This window comes from Lonchura striata, chromosome 30 (assembly GCF_046129695.1).
Source record: "Lonchura striata isolate bLonStr1 chromosome 30, bLonStr1.mat, whole genome shotgun sequence".
NCBI lineage: Eukaryota > Metazoa > Chordata > Aves > Passeriformes > Estrildidae > Lonchura > Lonchura striata.
In genome coordinates, this window is record NC_134632.1 from 5,485,394 (window position 1) to 5,499,980 (window position 14,587).

Below are 14,587 nucleotides of genomic sequence, written 5' to 3' on the forward strand. Positions count from 1 at the left end.
CTGGGGTGAGGGAAGGGCAGCTGGGCTCTGTGACTGCAGAGCCTCAGCACAGGCAAGTCCTTTATTTCTGTTATTCTGGCTTAAGAGTTAGTGTAAAGTCGTGCTAAACTGAGCCCAGAGATTTGTGTCTCTCTGCGGCGGCACATGGGGTTTTTGAGTTTCTGTTTAACCCATACTTGGGTGATGTTCAGCCCCTGGCACAGGCTGTGGGGATGTTTGGGGAGGGTCCCAGCTCCCTGTTGGTCCCAGTTCAGCTCAGACCAGTGGTGGGTGAGCAGGAGCACATGGGGTTCCTCTTGACTCTGGCATCTTCCCTTGGGAGTCCAAATGACAGAAGAGAACCTGCCCTGTTGAATGATGACATAAACTTGAGGCACAGATTGTCAGGGAGTTGTCCACATTGCACAGCTGAACATACAGCCCCTGTTCTTCACAGGCTCCTGAAGCATTTCTGTACCAAACTCCTCGGAAGACATTTTTGTTTTCAAAGGCTGTGGCCAGGGAACCCAGAAAAGCTGTGGCAGGTCAGTCTGGAAGGCCGGGGAGCCCAGAAAAGCTGTGGCAGGTCCGTCTGGAAGGCGGGGAGCCCAGAAAAGCTGTGGCAGGTCCGTCTGGAAGGCCGGGGAGCCGGGGAGGCTGCCCTTACTTGGGAAGGAAGCGCGTCCCTGCGGAAGGGATCGGGGCTGAGCTCATTGTTTGCTGCAGCGGGACAGCCCCGCCTGCTCTCTGTAAACACCCTGCCAGTGTTTATCACCGCCTTTGTCATATGCCTTATTTGTCAGGGAATCTCGGGGAGAAGGAGAAGTTTGCTGCTGCTGCGTAGCGACTTGAGGGAATTGCAAGATTTCCATAAAAAGGCAGAGCCTGTGCCGGGCAGAGCAGAGCGCTCTGCCTTGGCAGCCGCGCGCCGGGCCTGACCTTTTCCAGAGAGAAAACACTGACCTAAATCCCTCCCTGCTGGGGGTGGAGGGGAGAAGGAAACCTCTTGACTTGCTTCTTTCTGATCTAATTTTCTTGCCCCGTGCTCTGGTTTGTGCCGTGAAATGCTGAGGAAGCAGAGGCCGGGCGGTGGCAGCTCCGGTGCCCGGCACAGCCGCTGTGTTTGTCCCCTGCTGTGTCCATCCTCTTCCTCCGGGCACTGCCAGGACCAGCTTTGGCCATTTCCTCTGCGCTGGGCTCCTGGGCTCCTCTCAGCCGGAGTGCTCAGGTGGAGAACGAGCCCAGCGCTGTCGGGAGGGTGGGTCACAGTGCCAGCTCTGTGTTTACCTGCTGCCCTTTCTCTGCCCGCAGGTCGTGGCTCTCTGAACACACCGCACCATGCGTGAGTACAAGCTGGTGGTGCTCGGTTCAGGAGGCGTGGGCAAGTCTGCTCTGGTGAGTTTGGGGAGCAGCCCGGAGCCCGTGCCCGGCCCTGCGGCTGCCTGGCTGGCTGCACGCCGCTGCTCTGGGGAGCTTGTGGGACCTCTCGTGTGTGCCAGGACCCCACGTAGCCACTGGGACACGCTGAGGAGGCGTGCCGTGGTTTAGCAGAGGTGATTAATTGCTGGTAATTAGCGTATCACGTCCCTTCCCGCTGGAGCGCCCCGTTACACACGGATGAATATCTGTGAGTGGGAAAAGCCCAGCCAGCAGTGGCACAGCAGAGCTGTGGCTGGAATCAATCACAGAACTGGGGTTCAGCCCTGCACACCTCAGGGGCTGTGGGTTTCCATCCTGGGTGAGCAGCCAGACCCAGAACAGCGGCCCTGAGCATCATCTGCAGCCCCTGCAGAGGGAGGAGCAGGCTGATGGCACTTTGCACTCCTGAAGTGCTTGTCTTGTTCCTGAGGAGAGGCTTACACAGCAGAGTTGATAGCGAAGCACTGTGAGAGAGACTTGTGTCACCCATTTATCACTCACCAGTCAAGCAGCTCTCCCCAGCAGAGAGGCAAAGAACTGGTCAAGTGTGAGTTATCTACAACAAGGAACTGCAGTGTTCCTTGTCACAGGCATGATAATGCCTGAGCAGCCTTTCACGTCCTGCCTCATTGTTTATTCTGCTGGTACAGCCAGGTAATAATCCTGGTAAATCACCTGCAGAATCCCAGTGAATAGCAGCAGATTATTCACTTGTATATCAAATTTGATGCACTTTCAGCAATCCCGTCCTAATCACTACAAGGTGTTTACAAGGTGTAATTGTTTTACAAGCTCTGTTCTTCCACAGCAATGTAAGCAATCTGTATTACTTTTTCCACCAGAACTTCCCTGATTATCTTAATTTTCTTATGTAACACTGCAAGACTCACTAGGTGAAATGGGGCACTTAGTAGTATGCTGTAAATAAAAATTACTCAGCATCTGACATACTTGAATTTCCTTCTCTGTGATGTGAAGTCTTGAGTCAGCACCATCCCCGACCTTTTTAACAGCTGAAATGCAAATACTCAAATAGTCTGGTAAATGAAAGTTAAATTCCTTTTGACAGGCTGGGTGCTAAGTCAGCATATTTGGTAATTCATATGCAGCAATAATGTTTCTAGGAACACACAGTAATTGCCAATTAGCAGCTAGGAGTGGATAATATTTAGCTTTCAGAGTCTGTGTACTTATTTACAGGCATTAGCAAGGAGAGGTTACAAGGTGGGGTTTAAAATACTATGGGGGTCACTTTAAATGTCATTCTTCCAACTGTACAAACTGACCTGTGCAACAAAGAGCCTGGTGTTCGTTTCCAGCTCTGTTTGCACTCGGGTGCAGATGACAATATGGGGTTGTTTCACTGCAGATCCATCCTCCTTGTTTTAACTCCTCTGTGCCAGCACAGTGCTGATGGTGCTTCTGGGAACAGTGGTGGAGTAGCAGAAAACCTTCACAGTTATAAAGCCACAGTTGTTTAGCAACTTTTGTTTCCTGTACAGCAGTTTAATCCCATTTCTGAGGCTAAAACTCTCCTGGAGTGGCAGTGGGTGACATAATTTACAAGGGTGCCCAGTGGTGCAAAGCCTTGCAGAGAACTGGAAAATAAAGCTGGACTGCACTACCCAAACAGAGAGAAACTTCTAGAAGTCTTGGATCTGCACAGAAGCCACCAGCACCCCCAGATTTGTAGCTTCTCCCCTGGGCTTTCCTTTCACCTATAACAAATGAAGTCCACCAGAGCTCAGGAGTGTTACAGGTCAGATTGTCACACTCGGGGCTGCTTTAGAGCCCCCAGGAATAGGGCACAAATGTGCCAGTGCTCTGGGAGCCTCTGGCACTGAGCTGCCTTCTCTGGCCTCCGTGGGAGCAGCTGTGCCAGCCTGACCCTGCTGAAAGGCACAGGAGCCATGTGAGGCACAGCCTGACCCAGCTCTGGCTGCTGGGGCCCTGTGATCCACCTCCAGGGCTCTGAGACCTGTTCCTCACACTGCACTGCTGCTCAGTGCGAGCAGAAAACACTGGAGAAGCAGAGACTTCATTCATTGGAGTGTAGGATGCTTATTTAGTGATACAGAACGATTTTGAAATGAGGTAGTTGTGGCTTCTCAGACTTTCCTCACAAGTTTGCAGAATTTGTGTATAAAACCTGTGAAAGGTTCAGTGGGCAAAAGATACTTGGTGTGTAGAATTAAGTGCTGGGACCTCAGCTCTCAGTCTCACAAACGAACACCACCTTGTTTTACAAATACCAGCAACTCTTCAGACCCTCCTGCACTGCTTCCCTGCAGATCACTGCAGGTGAGGAGGAAAAAGGAGCTTTGCCTCCCAGAGGAGGAGGAAAACAGTCCTGGCAGAAGGCAGGGCACTCACCGGGCTGTCAGGGATGTGCCAGCTGGGAGTCAGGGCTGGAGCAGGTTTGCTGTGAGTGCAGGGAAGGAAACCTGCCCTGTGCATGGGTGAGGGCTCCTCAGTGCCTGCAGCCCCTCCAGGCTGCACTGCTGCCCTGCACTGCTGCCCTGCACCGCTGCTCTGCGCTGGCCCGGGCAGCTCTGTGCTGAGTTCCACTGAAATGTGCATTTCCCACCGTGCACAGGTTGTCTGTGCTGCTGCTGAAATCTCAACGCCTCTGTATTTGGTGATTTTTATCCTGAAGTCACAGGCAGTGGAGTAAAGGCACTTTTGAGGGTATCTCTTTTCTGAGACAAACCAGCAAACAGTTGTCGTGCAAAAAAGTATTGAAAGCATGCTTGAATAACGTGATTTTAACAGAAAACCGACAAATTTTATTTCCAAAATTGAAATTTTATGTCATTTTCTCTGGTCCCCACTATTGACTTTTAACAGCAGCTTTAGTGTTGTTACTTTTTGCTGAAGTGCTTCTTGGTGAATGTTTCTGGTTGTGTTCAGCTCACTTGGGATTTCTGTTCTTCCCTTCCTCCCCAGACTGTACAGTTCGTTCAGGGAATTTTTGTGGAAAAATATGACCCAACAATAGAAGATTCATACAGAAAGGTAAAGCACCGTGGTTTTTATCTCTTTCCCCGTCTGCAGGGAACACAGAACAGAGAACACAGAATCCTGGGGGCTGCTGTGGGTGCAGGGTGTGAGCTGTTACGTAACCCCAGGCACAGAGCTGCTTTCTTCCCTGCCCGATGGCAAGTGAGCCTTTGTTCCACGGATTAGCAGAAATGTCACCAAATGAAAGGCACCAAAACATGCACTAAAAACTTGTGACATTTGTGCCTCTGATAATTAAATTAAATTAAATTGTGGTATGAGTTCTGTTGTAAAATTTACTTGACTTTCCTGGAATTACCCTCGTTAGATCCAAGACATTTCTCAGTGAATGGAAGATTTGCAGAGTCTCACTGTGAGGACCCTGAAATATTTTGCATTTTCTTCTCTTCCTTATTCCCTTCTCTCCGGGCAGCAAAGAAAAATTAAAGTTTGAAGGTGCTTTGGTTTGTAAGAGTGGATTAAGCCAAGATGTTTCCAATCTCACTTAAGTTGAGATGTTTACAGTGAGCTGCTCATTTAAGCCTTGCTAATGAAGGGAGCCGTGGAGCATGTGAGCTGACCCAAATGCTGGCGTGGGGCAGAATTAATCCTCTGACAGCAGAGCTGCTCAGCCCTGGGAAGGGCAGGTGCTGCTCTGCTGAGAGCCCTTTGTGCAGAGCTCCAGGCTGGGCTGACATCCCTCTTGCCTGGCCCTCTGCAGACAATTCACTCAGCCTTTTGTTCCCCTTTCTCCCCAGCAAGTGGAAGTAGACTGTCAGCAGTGTATGCTGGAGATCCTCGACACAGCAGGGACAGTAAGTGGCATTTCTTTATTAATTGCTGTGCAGTTCCTCCTTAAGAGTGGTGATCCTGCCCAGGCAGAGGCAATCAATTACATAAAGGATTTTGTTCAATAAGCAGACCCGGTGAGGTGAGTGCCAGTGGCCTGGTGAGCTCTGTGCCCAGCTGGTGCCCCAGTGCTGGGACACAGAGGCTGGTGCCACCCCATGTCAGCAGTGTGCTCTGGGAGGATTTTAAACAGGAGCTTTGCAAGCAGCCAGCGTGCAAGGGCAGTGCCAGGCAGTGCCAGGCACAGGACTGCTCCCCAGCAGGTGCCACGGCCGTGTGGCACCTCTGTCCTCGGCAGACCTGGCCCTGGCACCTCCCTGGCACTGCCCTGCTGCCGGGGAGGCTCCTGCTGTCCCCCCCAGTGTCACCTGCAGCTGGCACGGCCCTGGCCCCAAACAAACAAACCCCGAGGGGCTGGCAGCACACCCCAGGCACCTGCTGCCCCCTGCAAGCTGCTTTGATTGAGGAAGCCCTGGAAATTCCCACCAGCAGGGGCAGGAATTGTTGTTGTGTGGGTCTGGAAAAAGTCCTGGCCCTGCTGGGACAGAGGCAGCTCCAAGCTGGCATTGTCCAGCCTGCCCTGGCATTGTCCAGCCTGCTCTGGCATTTCAGTCTGTCTCAGAGATGGTTTATTGCTGCTCTTCATCTTTTCCCCCTTTTCTCAAGAAGCCCTTTATTAAGGGGTAAAAACACCAAAGGGAAAGAGAGTGTTAATGCCTTTATTCAATTTCCATGCTTCAGTGGGTTTCTGTGAGGGGTAAATATGTAAATCCTTGCTGCATGGCACTGCATTCTCGTCTCCAGTACAATAAAGGTATTCCTTTGGAACTGTTCATTAGCTGCATTCCCCAGCTAATTGCTGTAAAAACCGTTTGCTTGCAGGAGCAATTCACAGCCATGAGGGATCTGTACATGAAGAACGGGCAGGGGTTTGCACTAGTATATTCTATAACAGCACAGTCCACGTTTAACGACCTGCAGGACCTGCGGGAACAGATCCTACGGGTCAAGGACACTGAAGATGTGAGTAGAACATGTTGGGGTTTACTTCAGCCAATGGTGAAGAAGCTTTGCTCCCAAAACCACTACGGCCTGTATGTTTGCATACAAAGCTTCTTTCAAATATCCTTGGGCAGTGTTGAGTAAGTTTTCAGAGCCTTGTAGTTTTCAGTGGTGTTGTTTGAGGCACAGCACCTGCTAAGGGGCATCACAAAATCAGATTTTCCCATGTCCTGGAAGCCACAGTCTTTTGCAATGCTGGGAGTTGATTGAAGGCAACATTACTTAGCTTTTTTCCTTTAAACTCCTTTCCAGGCTTCGCATTTTCCTCTTTCTCTGTGCTTTATTTCCCTCAGAGTTAGGCAGGAATATCAGTGAGGATGTTCTCCGTAGCTCTGGAGCCTGGCAGGGTTCCTGCAGAGCTGTGAAGGGGCAGTGGAAGCCCAAAGCTGGGGCGTTGCAGGGCTCAGCTGGGAATTCTCTGCAGCCCTGGAGCAGCTGCTGAGCACTCAGCAGAACCTGTCACCCACAGCTCACACAGTGGCAGGAACAGAACCACTGAGGGCCTGGCAGAGTCCTGGCTGGGGGTTTTGGTTGTTCAGAGCCCTTTTGAAAGGAAGGACGGACAGCTGTGGGGAGTTTGGTGTGTGGCACAAGATGGGTGAGGGTGGCTGTGCCCCTGGGTCGTGGTCTGGGCTGCTTCTCTGGCCCTGGGCTCTCCTTGCTTGAACAAGCTGAGCTTCTGTTTCTGCAGAGCTGCTTTTCCCTGGGGCAGGGATTGCTGCGGGGTGAATCTGTCACACTGCAATACCAAATAACTCACACAAGCAGGCTGGATGTAAAAGGAAAGAAAAGGAACCCAAAAAGGCAAACGTAATTTCTGACTCCACCATATATGCAATAGTAAAAGTGGCAGTGGACTGGGGGTGAAACTGCCACCTCTCCAACCACACTGGTCAAACCAACAGCCCATCAGTTCTCTGCTCCCACAGAGAAGAATGTAAAACAATCACTATTTACATGAACAGTGTGTGGGAAAGCTCAGCTGAAATATGTAAATATCAGGAGGCTCAGGAACTTTCAGGAGAACTTTAAAACTCAAAAGAGCAGGGTGCCATAAATCCCTGCTGGCAGGACCCTGTGCTGGAGCTCACAGGGGAATTCTGCCCTAAGCTGGGCAGGTTCATCCCTCAGCAGACCCTGCTGCTGTCCTTGGCTTCAGGAGCTGACTGAAAGTTAAAATGCATTCATTTGCTTTGTGTGTTACCTGTTGAACTGGGCTTGAGAACCTTTTGAACGTTTAAGCTGCATTTTGCTGGGTTAGGAAATGTGCTCCTTTCTGTCTTTCATACCAGAATGTGTCTAAAGTCCCAGTACATAAATCATGACATTATCTGTATCTGGAAGAGTTTAAATTCCAATCTTGTACACCTGACAGTAAATTATCAAAGGTAGTTGCTCACCAAATTCCATTTTTGGGTAAACCATTAATACCTTCTGCAATAATCTTACACAGTTTCATGTCTTTCAAACCTGTACTGCTTACTCATCTCAGGATCACTTTTTGCCCTATTATTTCACATTTTCATACACTTTGGTTTTTTGCTGAACACGTTCATAACACATTTTCATGTTTCAGTATGAGAAATCTTCTCTTAACTGCCTAGAAAACTGTAAAGAGCAGGATATTTACAGCTCTATCTAAGCTGATTGAGTCGTAAATATCCTGTAGATCTGATTTCAAATGAGCGTTTTTTGCATTTGCTTCATCTGTACTGTGACTTCAGGTTCCTGATGTAATAAGGAAAATTTATGTCTCAAAAATAAAAATATGATCATTCTCTAATGGGTATGGCTGGGAGTTTTAAAGAGAAAAAATAATCTTGAGTGTAGTTGTGTCAGGAGGAGACCACAAATATTAACACTGAAGTAGATTAAAAACACACAGTGCATTGTAAATTACCAAATGAAGCGAGCAGTGATTTCCCACTGGAGAGGAGCAGAGCCACTTCATCATTGCCTCCTGATTTTTTTGGGTTTCATAGTTCACACTGCATTTCCCAGGCTGCATTTCCCACATTGCATTTTTCACCCTGCATTTCCCACATTGCATTTTTCACCCTGCATTTCCCAGGCTGCATTTCCTCCTCCCCAGTCTGAGAGCCAGAGCAGCACAGAGCTGTCTGAAGATGAACTTGCTGATGGATCTTGCTCTGCTTGCTCCTCTGCAGGTTCCCATGATTCTGGTTGGCAATAAATGCGACCTGGAGGAAGAGCGAGTCGTGGGCAAGGAGCAGGGGCAGAACTTAGCACGCCAGTGGTGTAACTGTGCCTTTCTAGAATCGTCTGCAAAGTCGAAAATCAACGTAAACGAGGTCAGTGCTCCTGCTCCGTGTTCCCAGCGTGGGGTGGGAGGTCAGTGCTCCTGCTCCGTGGTCCCAGCGTGGGGTGGGAGGTCAGTGCTCCTGCTCCGTGGTCCCAGCGTGGGGTGGGAGGTCAGTGCTCCTGCTCCGTGGTCCCAGCGTGGAGGTGCCACCAAAGCAGTGCCTGTGTGTGAGCTGGGGTCCGGGGTGGCCTGGAGCCCAGCCTGGGGAAGGCTGCAGCGTGTGCAGGCGCTCTGTCTGCTCTGAGCTGTGCTCCCCTGTCTCTGCAGGGCAGGGTGCCTTCCCAGGTGCTGTTTCTGCAGCCCCTCCCAGGGGCCGTGAACAGCAGAGGGTCTTGAGCTGGATCTTAGCTTAGACAAACCTTATCTGGAGAGAGTGTTGTGTCACAGTAACTGCTGCCCTGCCAGATGTGGGTGATGCCCCTTGTGCTCCTTGTCTGGTGTGCTGTTTCTGCTGCTTCGGAAGCATTTGCATTTCTGGCTGCAGATGCCTCATCACAGCCCCCTGCGAGCCCCCAGCTTGTAAAACCGTGCCCAAACCCAGGTCTGAGCAGTGCCCCGAGTGTAAATGAGCCCCCCTTTGCTCTGGGGTGCCTCCTCCTGCTGCCCGGGGCCGTGCTTGGCCTGGGGGAGCTCTGCTCAGTCAGGCACCAGGTTTTGTTCTGTGCTGGGAGTTATCTGCCCGTGCCAGAGGCACAAAGGCTCAGGTGACCCCGAGCAGCAGGGCTGGGCTGGTGCCAGCAGATAAGTGGGCCCGTTTTGGGGTGTGTGATAAGCAGAGCAGCAGGGTCCTGGCTGGCCAGGCTGCTCTGGCAGCAGCAGGATGGGGAAGGCAGGGAGCCCCAGCCCCGGGCTGCAGCTCCTGTGGCTGGCCTCAGCCTGGCTGCAGGATTTGTGTGTCTGGGCTGCAGGGACAGCAGGCTGGGCAGGGAGCAGGAGCAGCCCAGGTGCCCAGGGAGTGTGGCAGGGCCGGGCTGTGCCTCTCCATGCTGTGGGTGCACACTGACCCTCCTCGGGCACAGGGACAGGGGGCACGGCCTGGCATCCCCCTCCTCCCTCTCCTGGGAACCCTGCTCTCCCTTCTCCAGGGGCTGCAGCCTCCAGGCAGCTCACAGCACAGGCAGCAATGTGCTTAAATGGAGAATGAGTCTCTGCTTTCCGTGTGATCTCCATGCTCTGGCTTCCTGCCAGCTGGTATTTCCTACCTGTGAAAAGCACAAAAGCTGAGGGAATCAGAGAGACACCCTGAATGAAGCAGCTCAGTGCACTGGGAGTCTGTCCTGCTGGCCCCTGGGCTGGGCAAGCTTTTGCATTCTTTTGGGTTTATTCTTGCTTTCTCGCTGCTTTTGGAGTTTCTAAATTTGTTAAAATCTGGGTAAAGAGCGATAAATTCCTACATGCATTTGCTGAAAGTGAATGAAACCTTTCAGATCAGAAGCTTTTAATGCAGAGTGAATCAGGTGACCTTCTGGTGCCCTCTGGGATGCTTTTGCAGCACACTGAGGCTTTTTAGGGATGGTGGCATTCCTGAAACCTTGTTGCAGATGGCTGTACTCACAGTCAGTACTAGCACCTAAATAATCTAATTTATGAGAAAGGAAAATCTTAACTTTCAGTTGTTACAGTGTGTTATGAACTGTTTCTTTGTCTTCTGTATTTCTTTGGAATCAACAAGAATTTGTGAGCTGTCAGCCACTCCAGGAAGGGGAAAAAATAAACAAGGACAAGGGTGGAGCCCTCTGAAGGTTGAAATATTTCTCCTCAATGCTGTGACCCAGCTCCAAGCATTTTTGCAAAGCTCATTTTGCTATAAATGGGTTGAGTCTTGCTGGGAAAACAACTCCCAGCAGCAGCACTGAAAAAGCTCTGCAGCTGGAGGAGGCCCTTGGGGTCCCTGCTGGAAATGTGGAGCTCAGGGCAGGAGTGGCAGGGCCAGCCAGGGGACAGGGGTGTCCTGGGCTGCTGGGGCAGAGGATATTGTGCCTGCCTTAAAAACCCTTTGTTAATTCCGAGTTTTCTCCCACTTTTTCAAAGCAAGGGAACTGTTGCCATTTCAGTGCCCTACTCTTCTGAAGGCTTTGGTGGTGATAAACTGAGTTTCCAGCTCCCTTACATTCTGCACACTGATGGGACCTTTGGGTTTCTTCTTCCATAAGCAGCTGCTTGAGAAACTTTTAATAAATTCAAGCAGTTTAATTGAATTTACATAACTGCAGCCACAAAGAGTTGTCAGCTCCTCAGCCTGCTTCAGTTTTGGTAGCTTGTGTTTTATCACTTGGATTTTTCAGCTTGTGTTTTTCATTTGCAGATCTTTTATGACCTGGTCAGACAGATAAATAGAAAAACACCAGTGGAAAAGAAGAAGCCTAAGAAGAAATCCTGTCTGCTGCTTTAGAGTCCCATCATGCAGCAGCTCTGAGCCAGGTAAGAGGTGCCTGAACCCTCCTGGGCCAGGTGAGCAGAGCAGCTCCTGACAGAGCCCCTTCCTCTGCTCCTCCTGGAGTGTGCCTGTGCCAGGAACATTCTTCTCTCTCAGGATTTTTCACAGAGGAGCACAGAGGGAAGAATGATAAAACAATTTCTATTTCTGCTCCTTGTTTTCCTATGTGGAATGTGTTGGAGTATTGTTTACATCCCCTTTAAATAGTATATGAATGTATTATAGCATAGTTATAATAAAGAAATCATTCAGCCTTCTGAGCTGGAGTCAGACACCAGCATTTCTGCCCACCAAATTCACCTACATTTCCAATAATGTGACTGAGCAGGAACTTCTGACTCCTCTGGGTGCCTGTGACAGTGAGCTCTGAGCCACCAGGGCTGGCCTGTGCCTCCCTTCCAGCCTTGATAAATGTGGGTGTTACCTCTGCCACTGCTGGCACCTCTGGGGACAGTGGCTTTGGATGGGACAAGGGCTTCAGTGGCACAGAAATAAAAGGCTGCCCACCATAAAAAAACCCAACTCAAAACAAACATAAAAACCCAAACCCAAGCAAAAAGCACACCAGGACTGGACACAGCTATAAATAATCCTGTGTGCCTTGGCAGGGAGCTCTGTGTGCTCACAGCTGTTCTCCCATGCTCCTGGGAGGAACCAGCAGCTCTGCAGCTCCAGGTTTGGGACACAAAGTCCCCTTTTGGGGCAGGGGAGGGCACGGGTGCTGGCCCAGCTCTGCTGCTATCGGGCACTGCAGCAGCCTGGCCGTTGTCTGACTGCTCTGGCCCTGATAACACAGGGAGCTGCACTGCCCAGAGCTGCTTCTGCAGCCAGGAGCAGCCCTGAGTGCTGGGAAACATGAGCTAAGCATGAGCTAAACGTGAATAAACGTGAGCTAAACGTGATTAAACGTGAGCTAAATGTGAGCTAACATGAGCTAAACGTGAATAAACGTGAGCTAAACGTGATTAAACATGAGCTAAATGTGATTAAACGTGATTAAACCTGAGTCCTCTGCTGCCCTGAGCACGGGCCATTGGCTCCCAGGCCTTGATGGCACCAGCAGAGCAAGAAATGTCCCTCCCTCCTCTTTATTTCTGTTTTCTTTTACTGCAGATTGCAGGAATGAAGAACTGTTGCCTACATGGAAAGTGCCAGCATTCCCAACTTCCAAACCTTCTGGAAATGAGTCACATATCGGAAGAAGCTTCTCCTGTTTTTTATATACTGCGGGAAGAATTGAGATCTTAAAACTGGTTTGCACACGGTCCCTGGAAAAAGCAGTCGCTCTGTGTATATCTCTTGGAAATTTAAGCCAATATTCCTCCTCCTTTGCAATAGCAATTAACAGATGTGAAAATAAATATAATTGACTCTAGCATATGATTATCCCAAGGAGCATGGATGCATTTCAGATGTTAGAGATTGCTACTATAATTAAAATTCATATTGACCATTTTATCATAATTTCTCCCCATTGAGCACTAAAAATGTTCCACCGTTATATTTTATATCTATAACTATAGATATATATTATCCAAAATTTCCCTTTGAACTCACTGCAACAAATAACTTTTTGAGTCATTGACTTCATTTTATATTTAAAAGTTACGGAATATCATTATTTTCATTCTGCCATTGTATTCTAATTAAAAATGTTTGTGCATAATGCTTTGGAAAAATGGGTCTTTTATAGGAAAAAAACTGGGATAACTGATTTCTATGGCTTTAAAAGCAAAAATATATAATATACTAAACCAACTCTAATATTGCTTCTTGTGTTTTACTGTCACAGATTAAATTACAGCTTTTATGAATGATTAAATTTTAGTACATTTTCATTTTTGTTTCTGTGTTTTTGTTACCGTTTCCAGCCTTTGGGTTTGCTGCATGTTCTGGGAGTTCCTCTCCCATCCTGGAGGATCAGGGGCTTTGCTGAGGTGCCCCCACCCCGTGCTGTGTTTAATGCAGCCCTGCAAGGACAGCAGCAGCTCCTGTGTTTTCTCTTGCCTTTAAAGATTGGATTGCTGCAGGTATTTCCCCTGCTCAGTGACTGCTGTGCACAAGTTTGGTTTCATTCCAAGCTCTGCCCTGGAGGATGATCCCTGGCTCAATCCCAGTTTGGCTGGTGGTCCCTGCCCACTGAAGGGTTTCTCTGCTTCATTTTGGGTTTGTTCTTGTGTTTCTGTAACCCCTGTGGTTGATGAAGTTCCAAGGAGGGGGAGCCTCCCGTGGCAGGTGAGAGCCCCCAGCCCTCCTGGGACCCGCAGGAGCCCCAGGGCTGCCCTTCCTCCCCCGAGGAGGGGGAGCAGAGATGGGAAATGGGAAATGGGAAATGGGAAATGGGAAATGGGAAATGGGAAATGTGACTGGAGTGAGGGAGCTCGGCACAGGCTGGGCCTGTGTTCCATGGAGACAGGAGAGGAGTTCCTGCACCGCTGCAGGGCTCACTGCAAACCAGGGCAGCCATTTCTGCAGACAGGTTTTTCTAAACTGTTCCTGATGCAGCTGCTGAACTACAGAGAGCCCAGTGTCTACTGAGCCCAAACTGGATGCAACATCTGGGAGATGTGACAACATCTGGGAGATGTGACAACATCTGCCTCCTGACGAGCACCAGGACAGACAGCTGCTTCAGCTGCTGCTCTTCAAGGACCTCTGGGCCTCCTTTTCCAGGAGGAGCAGAAGCACGGCGTTGGCAGGTTGGTTATCTCCAGGAAATGTAAAAAGATTTTGGCAATAAAGTCATTTCAATGGACGTGGTGACACTGGACGCCTCTTATGTAAAGTGGGGCGCAGAGCGAGCGGGACTGGGGTGCAGTGGGGCTGGGGAGGGTGGGGATGAAGGTGAGGATGAGGAGGGTGGGGATGAAGGTGAGGATGAGGGTGAGGATGAGGGTGAGGATGAGGATGAGGATGAGGATAGGGATGAGGATGAGGATGAGGATGAGGATGAGGATGAGGATGAGGATGAGGATGAGGATGAGGATGAGGATGAGGATGAGGATGAGGATAGGGATGAGGATGAGGATAGGGATGAGGATGAGGATGAGGATAGGGATGAGGATGAGGATGAGGATGAGGATGAGGATGAGGGTGAGGATGAGGATGAGGATGAGGATGAGGATGAGGATGAGGATGAGGATGAGGATGAGGATAGGGATGAGGATGAGGATAGGGATGAGGATGAGGATGAGGATGGGGATGAGGGTGAGGATGAGGATGAGGATGGGGATGAAGATGAGAATGAGGATGAGGATGAGGATGAGGATGAGGATGAGGGTGAGGACGAGGGTGAGGATGAGGATGAGGATGAGGGCCGGCAGCGCTCCCGAGCCCGGCTGCCGCTAGATGGGAGTGTGGGAGAGGCGCAGGGCTGGGAAGGCTGCGCTGCCGTCGCTCTCATTCGGGATGTTTGCAGCCTTCCCACCCCTCGCCTCTCCCCTCCGCCTCCAACAAGGCGCTCGTTTTCTCACTGGATTAAAAAAAATAAAGAAGTTCTTTAATGGATTTTAGCACAA

At 50.1% G+C, this 14,587-nt stretch overlaps 1 protein-coding gene across 2 annotated transcripts in view; it reads left to right on the forward strand.

Moving 5' to 3' along the window:
- RAP1A (RAP1A, member of RAS oncogene family) overlaps positions 1 to 12,907 on the forward strand; it is a 28,624-nt gene extending 15,717 nt beyond the window's left edge. Inside the window, exons 1-8 of one of the 2 annotated variants that reach the window (XM_077789092.1) lie at positions 531 to 605; positions 1,291 to 1,374; positions 4,345 to 4,413; positions 5,157 to 5,213; positions 6,130 to 6,270; positions 8,478 to 8,621; positions 10,938 to 11,053; positions 12,183 to 12,907. In XM_077789092.1, coding sequence (XP_077645218.1) covers positions 1,318 to 1,374; positions 4,345 to 4,413; positions 5,157 to 5,213; positions 6,130 to 6,270; positions 8,478 to 8,621; positions 10,938 to 11,024 — 555 coding nt within the window. In that variant the 5' untranslated portion in view covers positions 531 to 605; positions 1,291 to 1,317 and the 3' untranslated portion in view covers positions 11,025 to 11,053; positions 12,183 to 12,907. Of the gene's footprint in view, positions 1 to 530; positions 606 to 1,290; positions 1,375 to 4,344; positions 4,414 to 5,156; positions 5,214 to 6,129; positions 6,271 to 8,477; positions 8,622 to 10,937; positions 11,054 to 12,182 lie in introns of those variants that run through there. The other variant, XM_021539493.2, reaches the window with a different exon arrangement.
- The last annotated feature ends 1,680 nt before the right edge of the window (positions 12,908 to 14,587 follow it).